General features: G+C 38.0%; 1 protein-coding gene across 5 annotated transcripts in view; it reads left to right on the top strand.

Annotated features, from left to right (window-relative positions):
* Window positions 1-16,763, top strand: part of LOC127428085 (polyamine-transporting ATPase 13A3-like) — a 72,400-nt gene that overhangs the window by 54,040 nt on the left and 1,597 nt on the right. For 2 of the 5 annotated variants that reach the window (XM_051676153.1, XM_051676154.1), the window contains exons 31-33: window positions 5,689-5,777; window positions 6,132-6,212; window positions 11,477-11,569. In XM_051676153.1, coding sequence (XP_051532113.1) covers window positions 5,689-5,777; window positions 6,132-6,212; window positions 11,477-11,569 — 263 coding nt within the window. The remainder of the gene's footprint in view (window positions 1-5,688; window positions 5,778-6,131; window positions 6,213-11,476; window positions 11,570-16,763) is intronic. The other 3 variants (XR_007895024.1, XM_051676155.1, XM_051676156.1) reach the window with 3 other exon arrangements.

Here is a 16,763-nt window from a genome sequence, read left to right on the forward strand (position 1 = left end):
TGGAACGCAAACTATTATGAGGGAACGAAAAACGTATTGTGTTGGAACGCAAACTTGTGAGGGAACGCAAAAACGTATTGTGTTGGAACGCAAACTATTATGAGGGAACGAAAAACGTATTGTGTTGGAACGCAAAACGTATTGCGTTGGAAAGCAAACTATTGTGAGGGAACGCAAAACTTATTGTGCTGGAATGCAAACTATTTTGAGGGAACGCAAAACTTATTGTGCTGGAATGCAAACTATTGTGAGGGAACGCAAAACTTATTGTGCTGGAATGCAAACTATTGTGAGGGAACGCAAAACGTATTGTGTTGGAACGCAAACTATTGTGAGGGAACGCAAAACGTATTGTGTTGGAACGCAAACTATTGTGAGGGAACGCAAAACGTATTGTGTTGGAACGCAAACTATTGTGAGGGAACGCAAAACGTATTGTGTTGGAACGCAAACTATTGTGAGGGAACGCAAAACGTATTGTGTTGGAACGCAAACTATTGTGAGGGAACGCAAAACGTATTGTGTTGGAACGCAAACTATTGTGAGGGAACGCAAAACGTATTGTGTTGGAACGCAAACTATTGTGAGGGAACGCAAAACGTATTGTGTTGGAACGCAAACTATTGTGAGGGAACGCAAAACGTATTGTGTTGGAACGCAAACTATTGTGAGGGAACGCAAAACGTATTGTGTTGGAACGCAAACTGTTGTGAGGGAACGCAAAACATATTGTGTTGGAACGCAAACTATTGTGAGGGAACGCAAAACGTATTGTGTTGGAACGCAAACTATTATGAGGGAACGCAAACTATTGTGAGGGAACACAAAACGTATTGTGTTGGAACGCAAACTTGTGAGGGAACGCAAAAACGTATTGTGTTGGAACGCAAACTATTATGAGGGAACGCAAAACGTATTGTGTTGGAACGCAAACTATTGTGAGGGAACGCAAAACGTATTGTGTTGGAACGCAAACTATTGTGAGGGAACGCAAAACGTATTGTGTTGGAACGCAAACTATTGTGAGGGAACGCAAAACGTATTGTGCTGGAAGCAAACTATTGTGAGGGAACGCAAAACTTATTGTGTTGGAACGCAAACTTGTGAGGGAACGCAAAAACGTATTGTGTTGGAACGCAAACTATTATGAGGGAATGAAAAACGTATTGTGTTGGAACGCAAACTTGTGAGGGAACGCAAAACGTATTGTGTTGGAACGCAAACTATTATGAGGGAACGAAAACGTATTGTGTTGGAACGCAAAACGTATTGCGTTGGAAAGCAAACTATTGTGAGGGAACGCAAAACTTATTGTGTTGGAACGCAAACTATTGTGAGGGAACGCAAAACTTATTGTGTTGGAACGCAAACTATTGTGAGGTAATGCAAAACGTATTGTGTTGGAACGCAAACTATTGTGAGGGAACGCAAAACGTTTTGTGTTGGAACGCAAACTATTGTGAGGGAACGCAAAACGTATTGCGTTGGAACGCAACCTATTGTGAGGGAACGCAAAACGTATTGTGTTGGAACGCAAACTGTTGTGAGGGAACGCAAAACATATTGTGTTGGAACGCAAACTATTATGAGGGAACGCAAAACGTATTGTGTTGGAACGCAAACTATTGTGAGGGAACGCAAAACGTATTGTGTTGGAACGCAAACTATTGTGAGGGAACGCAAAACGTATTGTGTTGGAACGCAAACTGTTGTGAGGGAACGCAAAACATATTGTGTTGGAACGCAAACTATTATGAGGGAATGCAAAACGTATTGTGTTGGAACGCAAACTATTGTGAGGGAACGCAAAACGTATTGTGTTGGAACGCAAACTATTGTGAGGGAACGCAAAACGTATTGTGTTGGAACGCAAACTATTGTGAGGGAACGCAAAACGTATTGTGTTGGAACGCAAACTATTGTGAGGGAACGCAAAACGTATTGTGTTGGAACGCAAACTTGTGAGGGAACGCAAAACGTATTGTGTTGGAATGCAAACTGTTGTGAGGGAACGCAAAACATATTGTGTTGGAACGCAAACTATTATGAGGGAACGCAAAACGTATTGTGTTGGAACGCAAACTATTGTGAGGGAACGCAAAACGTATTGTGTTGGAACGCAAACTGTTGTGAGGGAACGCAAAACATATTGTGTTGGAACGCAAACTATTATGAGGGAACGCAAAACATATTGTGTTGGAACGCAAACTATTATGAGGGAACGCAAAACGTATTGTGTTGGAACGCAAACTATTGTGAGGTAATGCAAAACGTATTGTGTTGGAACGCAAACTATTGTGAGGGAACGCAAAACGTATTGTGTTGGAACGCAAACTATTGTGAGTGAACGCAAAACGTATTGTGTTGGAACGCAAACTTGTGAGGGAACGCAAAACGTATTGTGTTGGAACGCAAACTGTTGTGAGGGAACGCAAAACATATTGTGTTGGAACGCAAACTATTATGAGGGAACGCAAAACGTATTGTGTTGTAACGCAAACTATTGTGAGGGAACGCAAAACGTATTGTGTTGGAACGCAAACTGTTGTGAGGGAACGCAAAACATATTGTGTTGGAACGCAAACTATTATGAGGGAACGCAAAACATATTGTGTTGGAACGCAAACTATTATGAGGGAACGCAAAACGTATTGTGTTGGAACGCAAACTATTGTGAGGTAACGCAAAACGTATTGTGTTGGAACGCAAACTATTGTGAGGGAACGCAAAACGTATTGTGTTGGAACGCAAACTATTGTGAGGGAACGCAAAACGTATTGTGTTGGAACGCAAACTATTGTGAGGGAACGCAAAACGTATTGTGTTGGAACGCAAACTATTGTGAGGGAACGCAAAACGTATTGTGTTGGAACGCAAACTGTTGTGAGGGAACGCAAAACATATTGTGTTGGAACGCAAACTATTATGAGGGAACGCAAAACGTATTGTGTTGGAACGCAAACTATTGTGAGGGAACGCAAAACGTATTGTGTTGGAACGCAAACTGTTGTGAGGGAACGCAAAACATATTGTGTTGGAACGCAAACTATTATGAGGGAACGCAAAACATATTGTGTTGGAACGCAAACTATTATGAGGGAACGCAAAACGTATTGTGTTGGAACGCAAACTATTGTGAGGTAATGCAAAACGTATTGTGTTGGAACGCAAACTATTATGAGGGAACGCAAAACGTATTGTGTTGGAACGCAAACTATTGTGAGGGAACGCAAAACGTATTGTGTTGGAACGCAAACTATTGTGAGGGAACGCAAAACGTATTGTGTTGGAACGCAAACTATTGTGAGGGAACGCAAAACGTATTGTGTTGGAACGCAAACTATTGTGAGGGAACGCAAAACGTATTGTGTTGGAACGCAAACTATTGTGAGGGAACGCAAAACGTATTGTGTTGGAACGCAAACTATTGTGAGGGAACGCAAAACGTATTGTGTTGGAACGCAAACTATTGTGAGGGAACGCAAAACGTATTGTGTTGGAACGCAAACTATTGTGAGGGAACGCAAAACGTATTGTGTTGGAACGCAAACTGTTGTGAGGGAACGCAAAACATATTGTGTTGGAACGCAAACTATTATGAGGGAACGCAAAACGTATTGTGTTGGAACGCAAACTATTATGAGGGAACGCAAACTATTGTGAGGGAACACAAAACGTATTGTGTTGGAACGCAAACTTGTGAGGGAACGCAAAAACGTATTGTGTTGGAACGCAAACTATTATGAGGGAACGAAAAACGTATTGTGTTGGAACGCAAACTATTATGAGGGAACGAAAAACGTATTGTGTTGGAACGCAAAACGTATTGCGTTGGAAAGCAAACTATTGTGAGGGAACGCAAAACTTATTGTGCTGGAATGCAAACTATTTTGAGGGAACGCAAAACTTATTGTGCTGGAATGCAAACTATTGTGAGGGAACGCAAAACTTATTGTGCTGGAATGCAAACTATTGTGAGGGAACGCAAAACGTATTGTGTTGGAACGCAAACTATTGTGAGGGAACGCAAAACGTATTGTGTTGGAACGCAAACTATTGTGAGGGAACGCAAAACGTATTGTGTTGGAACGCAAACTATTGTGAGGGAACGCAAAACGTATTGTGTTGGAACGCAAACTATTGTGAGGGAACGCAAAACGTATTGTGTTGGAACGCAAACTATTGTGAGGGAACGCAAAACGTATTGTGTTGGAACGCAAACTATTGTGAGGGAACGCAAAACGTATTGTGTTGGAACGCAGACTATTGTGAGGGAATGCAAAACGTATTGTGTTGGAACGCAAACTATTATGAGGGAACGAAAAACGTATTGTGTTGGAACGCAAACTTGTGAGGGAACGCAAAAACGTATTGTGTTGGAACGCAAACTATTATGAGGGAACGAAAAACGTATTGTGTTGGAACGCAAAACGTATTGCGTTGGAAAGCAAACTATTGTGAGGGAACGCAAAACTTATTGTGCTGGAATGCAAACTATTGTGAGGGAACGCAAAACTTATTGTGTTGGAACGCAAACTATTGTGAGGTAATGCAAAACGTATTGTGTTGGAACGCAAACTATTGTGAGGGAACGCAAAACGTTTTGTGTTGGAACGCAAACTATTGTGAGGGAACGCAAAACGTATTGTGTTGGAACGCAAACTATTGTGAGGGAACGCAAAACGTATTGTGTTGGAACGCAAACTATTGTGAGGGAACGCAAAACGTATTGTGTTGGAACGCAAACTGTTGTGAGGGAACGCAAAACGTATTGTGTTGGAACGCAAACTATTATGAGGGAACGCAAACTATTGTGAGGGAACACAAAACGTATTGTGTTGGAACGCAAACTTGTGAGGGAACGCAAAAACGTATTGTGTTGGAACGCAAACTATTATGAGGGAACGAAAAACGTATTGTGTTGGAACGCAAAACGTATTGCGTTGGAAAGCAAACTATTGTGAGGGAACGCAAAACTTATTGTGCTGGAATGCAAACTATTGTGAGGGAACGCAAAACTTATTGTGTTGGAACGCAAACTTGTGAGGGAACGCAAAAACGTATTGTGTTGGAACGCAAACTATTATGAGGGAATGAAAAACGTATTGTGTTGGAACGCAAACTTGTGAGGGAACGCAAAAACGTATTGTGTTGGAACGCAAACTATTATGAGGGAACGAAAAACGTATTGTGTTGGAACGCAAAACGTTTTGCGTTGGAAAGCAAACTATTGTGAGGGAACGCAAAACTTATTGTGCTGGAATGCAAACTATTGTGAGGGAACGCAAAACTTATTGTGTTGGAACGCAAACTTGTGAGGGAACGCAAAAACGTATTGTGTTGGAACGCAAACTATTGTGAGGGAACGCAAAACTTATTGTGAGGGAATGCAAACTATTGTGAGTGAACACAAAATGTTTTGTGTTGGAACGCAAATTATTGTGATAGAACGCAAAACGTATTGTGTTGGAATGCAAACTATTGTGAGGGAACGCAAAACTTATTGTGTTTGAACGCAAACTATTGTGAGGGAACGTAAAACTTATTGTGTTGGAACGCAAACTACTTCGAGGGAATGCAAAACTATTTCAGAAAAATGATAATTTCCGAAGTGAATTTTGATTGGTCTATATCAAACATTGTCTTGCACTGGAATGTCCTTCATAGGTAGTGTTTGTTTTCTTTCAGGGCCATTCGTCCTCTCCTCTCTCATTCTCATCGCTTTCCTGTTTTTCATCATGTTCGTCCCCATCTCTGGCATCTATCAGTTTTTAGAGGTATGATAGCATGACTTGTGTTCCTTCTTAAGAAATTATTCTATTAGAGAAGTTTTCTTCTTGTGTTAGAATAATCATCAATTATATAAGAGATAATGTACAGCCATTATTCTGCTTATTATGCAGTTACTTAAATAAATAAATAAATGAATGGATATGAAGTATTGATTTGACTTAATCCTTTTATGTCTGAAGAACAAGAGTGTGACCGATTCTAGCACAGCTATGTCGGAAATCACAAACAGAATGCTGTGATTGTCCATTTTGAATCAAATATACAGTGTAATAAATCCTTGAATTTATACAATTTCTTCATTAATATTGTTTATTTAACATTGTCCACATGCTCCTCAGATTGTGTGCATTCCTTTGAACTGGCGGGTGACTCTGGTGTTAATCGTGCTAAGCAACTTCATAGTGTCTGTCTTCATTGAGGTAAGCGGAAATTTCAAACCGTTACATCTGCCACATTATATGATGTTGATATTCAGCTAAGGATCAAATCGCTGTTGTCAGGCAGAGTTACTCCTGTTGTCATTTGGGCCACATGTTAAAGTCAATGTTGTGAAAAGTATTAATTATCAAATTGTGTTCATGGCGAGGTAGTCCATGTACAGTGATCCCAAATCGTATTCAGACACTCAAGTCGTTGCATTACATGACAAAATATCAAACCAGGTTGCTTATCTTTAAAAGAGAGCATAATTGGTCATTTCAAGCATAAGTATGTTTTTCTTATGTTTTAAATGATAGAACTGTAATAAACTGCTGTGGCGGCGTCTCACATAAATCTAGGGTATAGCTTATTTTACAAAAATATAACAGAACCATAAAAGCACATAAAATGTATACAGTATATATACCATACTACAATGATGCACAGATGATAGCAATACAAAAAGCAATACAAACACCATCCCACCATGCAAATGCTTAGCCTTAGCTTTTTAAAGCTACTCTATGCAGTTTCTGCAGCCCGTCTCCATTAAACCAAGTAAAGAACTACACTACCCACAATTCTGAAGCGGGATCCAATCAGAGAAGGCGCCGTTACTATAAAAACAGAGTTCCTCAGTGACCTCCCGCTACTTTAAATCACCGCCAGTGATAGACCCTTCCTGCCGATGTCATGTACTCTTCTACAGCACAGGAAATATGTCCCATATCACTAAAGGAAAGCAAAGCGACAAGTCGAGAGGTTTACCATCATTTGCTGAGGGGTTGTGCATACCACCACACACGAACACACAGAAAGGGAAAAGTTTAAAGACTAGCTTTATTGACAAAATCTTATATGATAAATGATTGAATGATATATATTACACTTGGCCACATCAATGTGTCTCCGCCAAACTGAAATCATTACAATCTTCAATTCCTGTGCTATTTGCAAATTTAACAAGAGTTCACTTCTGAAAGTATGCTAATGCTGGGCGGCAAATGTGATTTACTACTTGATTCCATGTGACTTTGCCCCGCGTGCGGGTATCTGTGTGTGCGTGGTGGGTATTTTGCCCCTCAGGGGTTGTTGTAGGTAAGATGCGTCATACGCGTCAGCTGCGCTCATTGTCAGTTTCGTCAGCGATCTGCATTGAACAAAAGAAACAGTTCTGTCTCTCCTACAATGTGCATCCGTTTCTTAATTTTTTATTATGTATTGCACGACTCGAGCCCTATGCAAATACTCGGTAGCAGCTGTTATGTTTCACATTTTCCCTCTGCTGATGTTTTGCTGTTTGGGCAGAGTAAAGTTTACGTTTGTGCCTTGAACAATTGGAGGGAAATTACATTAAAGGGTAACAAAGCTTTTCTCAGAGGTAACGGCTCTTCAAACTCAAATTCACACCGATGTAGTTCAGCTCATTATCTATGAGGATATTTACATGTATGTAAATATCCTCATATTGTAACGCATTAAATATAACCGCATTAAAGATGTAACGCATTAAACATAACCGCATTAAAGATGTACCGCATTAAACATAACCGCATTAAAGATGTAACGCATTAAATATAACCGTATTAAAGATGTAACGCATTAAACATAACCGCATTAAAGATGCAACGCATTAAATATAACCGCATTAAAGATGTAACGCATTAAATATAACCGCATTAAAGATGTAACGCATTAAACATAACTGCATTAAAGATGTAACGCATTAAACATAACCGCATTAAAGATGCAACGCATTAAATATAACCGCATTAAATATAACCGCATTAAAGATGTAACGCATTAAATATAACCGCATTAAAGATGCAACGCATTAAACATAACCGCATTAAAGATGTAACGCATTAAACATAACCGCATTAAAGATGTAACGCATTAAACATAACTGCATTAAAGATGCAACGCATTAAACATAACCGCATTAAAGATGCAACGCATTAAACATAACCGCATTAAAGATGCAACGCATTAAATATAACCGCATTAAAGATGCAACGCATTAAACATAACCGCATTAAAGATGTAACGCATTAAATATAACCGCATTAAAGATGTAACGCATTAAACATAACCGCATTAAAGATGTAACGCATTAAATATAACCGCATTAAAGATGTAACGCATTAAATATAACCGCATTAAAGATGTAACGCATTAAACATAACCGCATTAAAGATCCACTTTTAAGTGTGCAAATGCTTTTTGGGGTCACTGTACTTGGGATGGAAGTAATGTTTTTACGAATAGGATGTGAGCGCCAGATGTAGTGGACCCCTCAGCCAGAGTCATAACACACTCCTCTTGCTTTAACCCAATTAAAACGGGATGAACAACAGTAATTCCAATGTGCTCTGCTGAGGCTGATTCATTGGAGAAACATCCAATTTATTTTGAAATTTCCTCAGCAACTCAAGAGAATGACAGAAGGAACTATTTTCCTCTCTCCTCACCCTGATTAAGAAGGGCCACTAATCATCTTTGCAGTGCTGTATAGTGACGTAGTGGCTGTTTGCTTCGCCTTTTAGATCCTCTAAACCCCACGACTTCCTGGTGTTGACTAGGGCTGAAACGATTAGTCGACGTTGCGGAATAGTCATTTGATGTCATTTAACGTAACATGAGATCACATTAAACTCTAATGATGACGTGAGAGAGCAGCACTGCAGTTCACAACTGATTGAGGAAGAATTACACAGATCACAGGTGCACTCTAAACTTTCCAAACAGCTTCAGCTGATGTAGATCACAAAGTATGAGGGAAGTAAATATAAGTAAATATAGAAGCACTCTCGTTGTGGAATAAGTGGCGGTTATGTTTAATGCGTTACATCTTTAATGCGTTACATCTTTAATGCGGTTATGTTTAATGCGTTACATCTTTAATGCGGTTACATTTAATGCGTTACATCTTTAATGCGGTTATGTTTAATGCGTTTAATGCGATTTATATTTAATGCGTTACATCTTTAATGCGGTTATGTTTAATGCGTTACATCTTTAATGCAGATATGTTTAATGCGTTACATCTTTAATGCAGATATATTTAATGCGTTACATCTTTAATGTGGTTATCTTTAATGCGTTACAGCTTTAATGCGGTTATGTTTAATGCGTTACATCTTTAATGCGGTTATGTTTAATGCGTTACATCTTTAATGCGGTTATGTTTAATGCGTTACATCATTAATGCGGTTCTATTTAATGCGTTACAGCTTTAATGCGGTTATATTTAATGCGTTACATCTTTAATGCGGTTACGTTTAATGCGTTACATCTTTAATGCGGTTACATTTAATGCGTTACATCTTTAATGCGGTTATGTTTAATGCGTTTAATGCGATTTATATTTAATGCGTTACATCTTTAATGCAGTTATGTTTAATGCGTTTAATGCGATTTATATTTAATGCGTTACATCTTTAATGCAGTTATGTTTAATGTGTTACATCTTTAATGCAGATATATTTAATGCGTTACATCTTTAATGCAGTTATGTTTAATGCGTTACATCTTTAATGCGGTTATGTTTAATGTGTTACATCTTTAATGCAGTTATATTTAATGCGTTACAGCTTTAATGCGGATATATTTAATGCGTTACAGCTTTAATGCGGTTATATTTAATGCGTTATAGCTTCAATGCGGTTATATTTAATGCGTTACATCTTTAATACGGTTATATTTAATGCGTTACATCTTTAATGCGGTTATATTTAATGTTACATCTTTAATGCGGTTATATTTAATGCGTTACATCTTTAATACGGTTATATTTAATGCGTTACATCTTTAATGCGGTTATATTTAATGCGTTACATCTTTAATACGGTTATGTTTAATGCGTTACATCTTTAATGCCGTTATATTTAATGCGTTACATCTTTAATGCCGTTATATTTAATGTGTTACATCTTTAATGCAGTTATATTTAATGCGTTATAGCTTGATTAAAGTTAAAATAATACAGGAGCAGATCATGTAAATAACTACAAACTGTGAAACGGTCATTTCTCTGTGCGGTCAGCGCCTCTTCTATGAGTTGTGTGAATGTCCCGATCTAAGGGGGAGAGATTGAAACTGCATCGGCTGATGCACACTCTGTCACGGGACGCTCATCCCTCAAGCGCACACGCTAAATGCAGCTAGATTATAACGTGATGACTCGAGACTTATTGAATCATAATATATATGTCACTGTGCATTTCTTATCTTGAAGAAAATTGGCAATACACAGCTTTATTAATAAGAGAGAGTTATAGATGGATTGAAGTGAACAGAAAGGTGAGAGAGTCTTCGCCCCATTATACATGGCAACAAAGTACATTTTTGATTTGTTTTGGCTTGATTTTCAATATAAATATCTAAAACTCATTTAAAACAACATACATTTACTTTATCAGCTATGCTGCAGAAGAAAAAAAATGTTATCTGAGAATGTTGAATATAATATTAAAAACACAAATATTTTAAAATATCTAAAAATCCTTTTAAAAAAGATGCATTCACCTGAGAAGCAGCATATATACACGTATATTAAAGATATATTCTCTTAAAGCACGTCTAAATATCTTATATGTTGCTTCTCAAGTAAATGTATCTTGTTTTATGGATTTTTAGATATTTTAAATGGAAAATGAGACAAACGCTTGATAAAATGATTTTTTGCAGTGAATTTTTTACTGAATTCATCTTAAAAAATGTTTTCCCTTTAATGCAGTGAATGTCATTTAGAGGTATTTTTAAAAGATGATTTTGTCCTCTTTATTTTTAGTAAGCACGTTTAATACAACGTTATAAATCATGGCACAAGCTGAATAATCGGTTAAGAGCTAATGATTAATCGTTGCAATAATCGGCGAATAATCGTTCAAATAATCATTAGATTAATCGATTATCAGAATAATTGTTAGTTGCAGCCCTAGTGTTGACTACAAGTCACGCCCCCGTCTCACCTACCAATCAGTAGAGCTCAATAGCCGGCAGCAGCCAATCAAATTAGCTGATCAGCGGGACCTTGTCATGTGATCTCGCTCTGGTCATTGACAGTGATTGTATGTTCTCATGCCTTTTCTCTCTGTGTCTCTAACTAATACACAATCCAGACAATCACTTCCCTTTCAAGAAATGTATTTAGTGTTGAACAGGGAAACACAGCAGATACAAATGATGAACAGAAATCTTTTGGTAGCCATGTGATCCGTAGCTCTCTTCATTCTTTCCGCCCCATTGCGATTATCTATAGACCGTCGTGCTTGACGTCATCTTATGGAAGCATGTGTTCAGCAGAGACAAGCAGGGCAGCTATGGCGTCTCCCCTGCAGGCCCGACACCACAGGTTGGGAAAAATCTGACACTTCTGTTCACCGTTGCCTTCTCACTTCCTGGTGTCCACTTCCCACTCTCAGTCTTTTCCCTGCTCTTTTCTTTCTCTTCCTCTCACCCAACACTCTGTTTTAACATTTGGCCTTGCATGCGCCAACATGATTTTTCTGAATGCTCTCTTGCGCCCCCTGTGGGTACTCTTGTTTTGTTATGCTCCGGGGTCTATGATCACCCCTCCTCCCCACATTTCCCACTAATGCTCCCTCTGTAGTGGCAACTACTGCATACCTCTGTTAAAGGGATAGTTCACCCATAAATTTAAATTTAAATTAAAAACAAAAACTCAAACTCATATATAACTATGTGCTGAGAGAGGCCCTCAATTAACAATAATTCAATATTGATTAAATAAGTATAAATTCTAAAAATATTAATTCAGATAATTAAAATGCATTGCTTTATTGTGGCAGGTCTGTAAAGCATCGATAAGACGATATAAAATGTTGCTTTAGAAGGCATTGAATTGTTTATTTCGATATTATTGTACATAAGCATATGGATATATCCAGCTGATATTGGAGTTTGCCGATACGATAACTAAGCTGGTGGAAATGTCTGACAACTGATTAATTCATTGAATGTAAAAATACAAATGTCCTAGTCTTTCTTTACTGTGACGGGTGCAGACGTAGAGGCTACAAGAGTCCAAAATGAATAAAACCCCAGAGTTTATTGTGCACTAAAAATCCCAATAATAACCATAAAACTAAAAATAAGATTTAGTCCAAAATGCAACGGAAACGAAATATGCACTCTTACAATCATCTGCAATTTATCAAAATACAAACACTATGAAGTAAACATTATTATGTAGGCTAAGTAAATTATCGTTCATCAGTAGTAGATAATTAGTGAAAACAGACTTTTTCCCTTTTATCCAAGGACACAAATCAACATGAACGTTAACATTAACTTATGATTAATGCTTATTTACTTAACATCAAGACCTCTTTGGAGTGCTCATATTTTATAACATTATAAAAGGAATAATAATAAAAAACCTGCTAGTATCTATCAAACTATCGGCTTTGATTTTTACAGATAACCGCTAGTTCCAAAAAGCAACTTTTGGCACTGATATATTGCACAACTGCTAGCGCACAGCAATTTTGCAATTGAATTTGTCGATCTGTTCCGAGATCAGGCTTTTCTAAGGATGCATCAATGTACACATGCATCAGACGGACACTTTTGGAGAGTCTCACTTTGATTGTGTTGCGTCATAAACGTACCATTTTTATGTCATTGTCAAGCTAAACGTAGTTTGAAACTTAGAAAATGCGTCTCGTGATCCCTGCATTCGGAGTTGCGCTTTGTCCAGCTGCGTTTGAACACAAGAACACGTTCTTCTTCTCTTGTGCTTTCGCTGGTGTCATGTTGTATGGTTTGTTGTCAGTACAGCTGGGGTTTCGCTTACTGCCCCCTGCTGAAAACAGGAGATACTTCAAGATCGAATTGCTACTTATTACAGTTTGGGGACATAATTCATTGCATTAATAGCGTATCTTTTTGTATATTTAATTAATAGTTAAATTGACAGCCCTAATTTTTGGGTGAACTATCCCTTTAAAACTGGATATTTGGAATCCAGGATGTTTTTGATGGTGCAGGTATGTACCAAACAGACCAAAGTAAACTTCTAACAAAATGAGTTGCTAAAGTTTCTGATGCATTGTGTGTTGATGAGGTATCTGTGTTTGTTAAAGGAATATTCCAGGTTGTTTTCAGCTTAATGTCTGTGGACAATGATCACTGAAAATAATTTTGACTTGTCTTTTTGATGTGGGATGTCCTTTCACTAGGCTGGAGAACTGTACTTCCTGTGAGAGGAGTATATTTATGTCATGTCACAGATATCATGCGAAAGTCACCGGGATTACTATTTTGCTGACCGTTAAGTTATAATACAAATTAAATTGTAAATATCCTGGAATATTCCTTTAAATAAATAGAATAAATAGGTTTCAGGGTTCAAATCAACCGTCACCAGCATCTGTGGGTAATGCATTTAAATGGCACAAGGGGCAAGACATTACGGAGGGTTTCAAAGCACAAATGTGCTGCTCATTTTTTTATCTATTTTTTTTTTTTTTTTGTAGGGTTAGGGATGGGAATGGGGTTCTTTGTAGGGATGGGAATCGTAAGGAATTTTAACGATTCCAGTTCCTAAAATGATTCTTTTAGTATTTTTGAGGAAGAATTATTTGAAAATAAGAAATATAATTCTTGTTGCTTTAACTGTCCTCTGTGGTCTGTTACAAAATGATGAGATCATTTCAGAGTTCTACAGAGCACATATCACAAATCAGAAATAATGTAATACAACTCTTGTAAAAGGCAGGTTTGCAGACTTTTTAAGAGGCATAAATGCGGGGGTCTGGGTATCTCAGTGAGTATTGACGCTGACTACCACACCTGTAGTCGTGAGTTTGAATCCAGGGCGTGCTGAGTGACTCCAGCCAGGTCTCCTAAGCAACCAAATTGGCCCGGTTGCTAGGGAGGGTAGAGTCACATGGGGTAACCTCCTCGTGGTCGCTATAATGTGGTTCTCGCTCTCGGTGGGGCGTGTGGTGAGTTGTGCGTGGATGCCGCGGAGAATAGCGTGAAGCCTCCACATGCGCTACGTCTCTGCGGTAACGCGCTCAACAAGCCATGTGATAAGATGCGCGGATTGACGGTCTCAGATGCAGAGGCAACTGACATTCGTCCTCCGCCACCCGGATTGAGGCGAGTAACCGCGCCACCACAAGGAATTGGGAATTGGGCATTCCAAATTGGGGAGAAAAAGGGAGAGAAAAAAAAGAGGCATAAATGTAACCAATAAAAAAAACGTGCTGGCATATTTCATTCATTTATTCTAGACAATTCCACTTATTACAATAAAAGTTGTGTATCTTTAACTACACATTGTCATATGGATATCCAGTGAGCAGTGCGCTTCTTCATTGAAATCTCAGCATGAAATATAATAACAGTTCCAGAGACCGTTTAGACTGTCATGTAGTCTAATGTTCAGGCTTTTGAGACTTCAACAGTTCTTATTTCATTTTGAGTAGCGCCCGACCGATATATCGGTATCGGCGTATATTTTACCGATATGCGCCGATATGAAAACTTTTTTCAGAACATATAATGCAGAAAACAATGCTTTAGAATTGGTGTCATAGCGTAGTTTGTCCAGCAGAGTGCGCTCCGACTCTACTGTTTACAGAGCTGATTCTGAGCTGACGGTGGTTCTGCAGACAGAGCGGAGTTAAACGGTGCGGATTTGAGTGATCTCTTTTCCTTAAATTGTTAACTAGTTTGTGAAAAACATAGTGGAAAGTTAATAAAAAATGACACCATCTTTTTATATAACTAATATAATGTTAACCCTGTCCCTGACAACCATGTCACTCATGTTTATCACATGTGTTTGCTGTTAGCCAGCTATAGTTTGTCAGTGCAGTCAGTAATGATTGAAAGGTAAACATCAGAACAGCTCAGCAGACAACGGTGCAGTGATGGATTGTGTCTGTTGAGTGTTGATTTCACACTACGTTGTTACCTACTTGGTGAGACGCAATGCTGGTCCATCTTTTACTCTCCGTGACAATGAGCTTACAGCTAACTAGCTAACCATGTAGCGTACTTTCATTGTTGTCAGCTGAGTGGAAGCTAATGTGTAAACATGTATTCACCAAACTGTTTTGTTCAGGATTCACAGTTTGGTACCCCCTTCAACCCAACAATTCCAGTCGTTCCATTTATAAAATGTGATATTTAAAAGTCTGGTTTTCCAGACATTAAAATAGGATACGTAATAAAATTAGATTTAATAAATAGTATATTTGCCCTGTGTAAATAATAATATATAGGAACTGTATCTAAAATAAATGAGGGGTGATAAATACTAATACAACAGGCTGGAAAAATAGACATTTATTCATTTTAATATCATATATATTATATTTTGAATGTGTTGAAACTTGACACCGGGCGACGCACCCTAAAAACGGCACGGTTAGATCGGTTTCATGTTGAAGAGCCGCTTAAAAGCAAGTATTTTTCTCTCTCTCGTAAATGTAAATGCGTGTTATGCAACACCATCATATATGTCGAAAGGACTGAAGCCTGTCACGCAAAACGTGAGCTCATTGATGTCGTTAAATATCAGTCTGCTTTTTTATTCCATCAGTTACTCCTGGTCAGAGGCTTCCGTAAATATTTAGTTTATACGTAGGGTTACGTCCTACATATATTTAATGGTGCAACGCTCAAATATTTAGTAGTGCGTAAACTGTGACTTAGTGCCCATTTACGCCAACTAGGCTAAGTTGTAACTTATATACAGCTGGTGCAACCGGCCCCTGATGTTTATTTAGCCATTTATTTTATTTTTTATTTATTCTTTATTTTAATGGTCAGCATTTGACTGATACTAAACAGTACTGATGTTAATTAAGCTATTTATCGTATTTTTATTTATTCTTTATTTTCTCAGTGTTCATTTCTAGAATTTGTTGACAGTGTATAATAATAATGTCAAATGTTCTTTGGTAAAAAATATTTAAGAAATCAGCCTTCTGAGTACCTTTGCATAGTCATATCAGTGCAAAATCCACATAGAAAAGGTCTGTTTTCATTCCAGCTCAAAAATTATATATCGGTCACCATATCGGTAATCGGTGAATTTTCCCTCTCTAAAATCGGTATCGGTCTCAAAAATCCCATATTGGTCGGGCTGTAATTTTGAGTTAGACATTCATCACATGCACATCATTATTAGATTAATTCAGTGTTTTTTTGATTCACTAAAAAGAGCTGGCTCATTAGAGTAATGTGTTCGGGAATCAGACTATACCAGAAGTGTCGTTTGTGTTCCATTCGTATTGGCGAAAAATTGCACACAAGGGAAACGTTTGCTTAACCAAAAGTAATAAAGATCATACAGTTCCGGTATCTTTTATAGAATGGAACCGGTTCTCAGGACCCAACCCTATTCCTTTATCAAAATCTTTTTATTTGAGCAATAACAGTTTTCCAAACACTCCCTTTCTGGTATCATGCAAAGGTTTCCAGGTTTACCATTTTTACATGGTCAAAACAGGAGTTGAAAAATTGAATTGGTTAGTAAGTGATTTAATCACAGTAGTCTCGTGTTTATT

The sequence above is a fragment of the Myxocyprinus asiaticus genome, chromosome 37 (assembly GCF_019703515.2).
Source record: "Myxocyprinus asiaticus isolate MX2 ecotype Aquarium Trade chromosome 37, UBuf_Myxa_2, whole genome shotgun sequence".
In the NCBI taxonomy this organism is placed as follows: Eukaryota; Metazoa; Chordata; class Actinopteri; order Cypriniformes; family Catostomidae; genus Myxocyprinus; species Myxocyprinus asiaticus.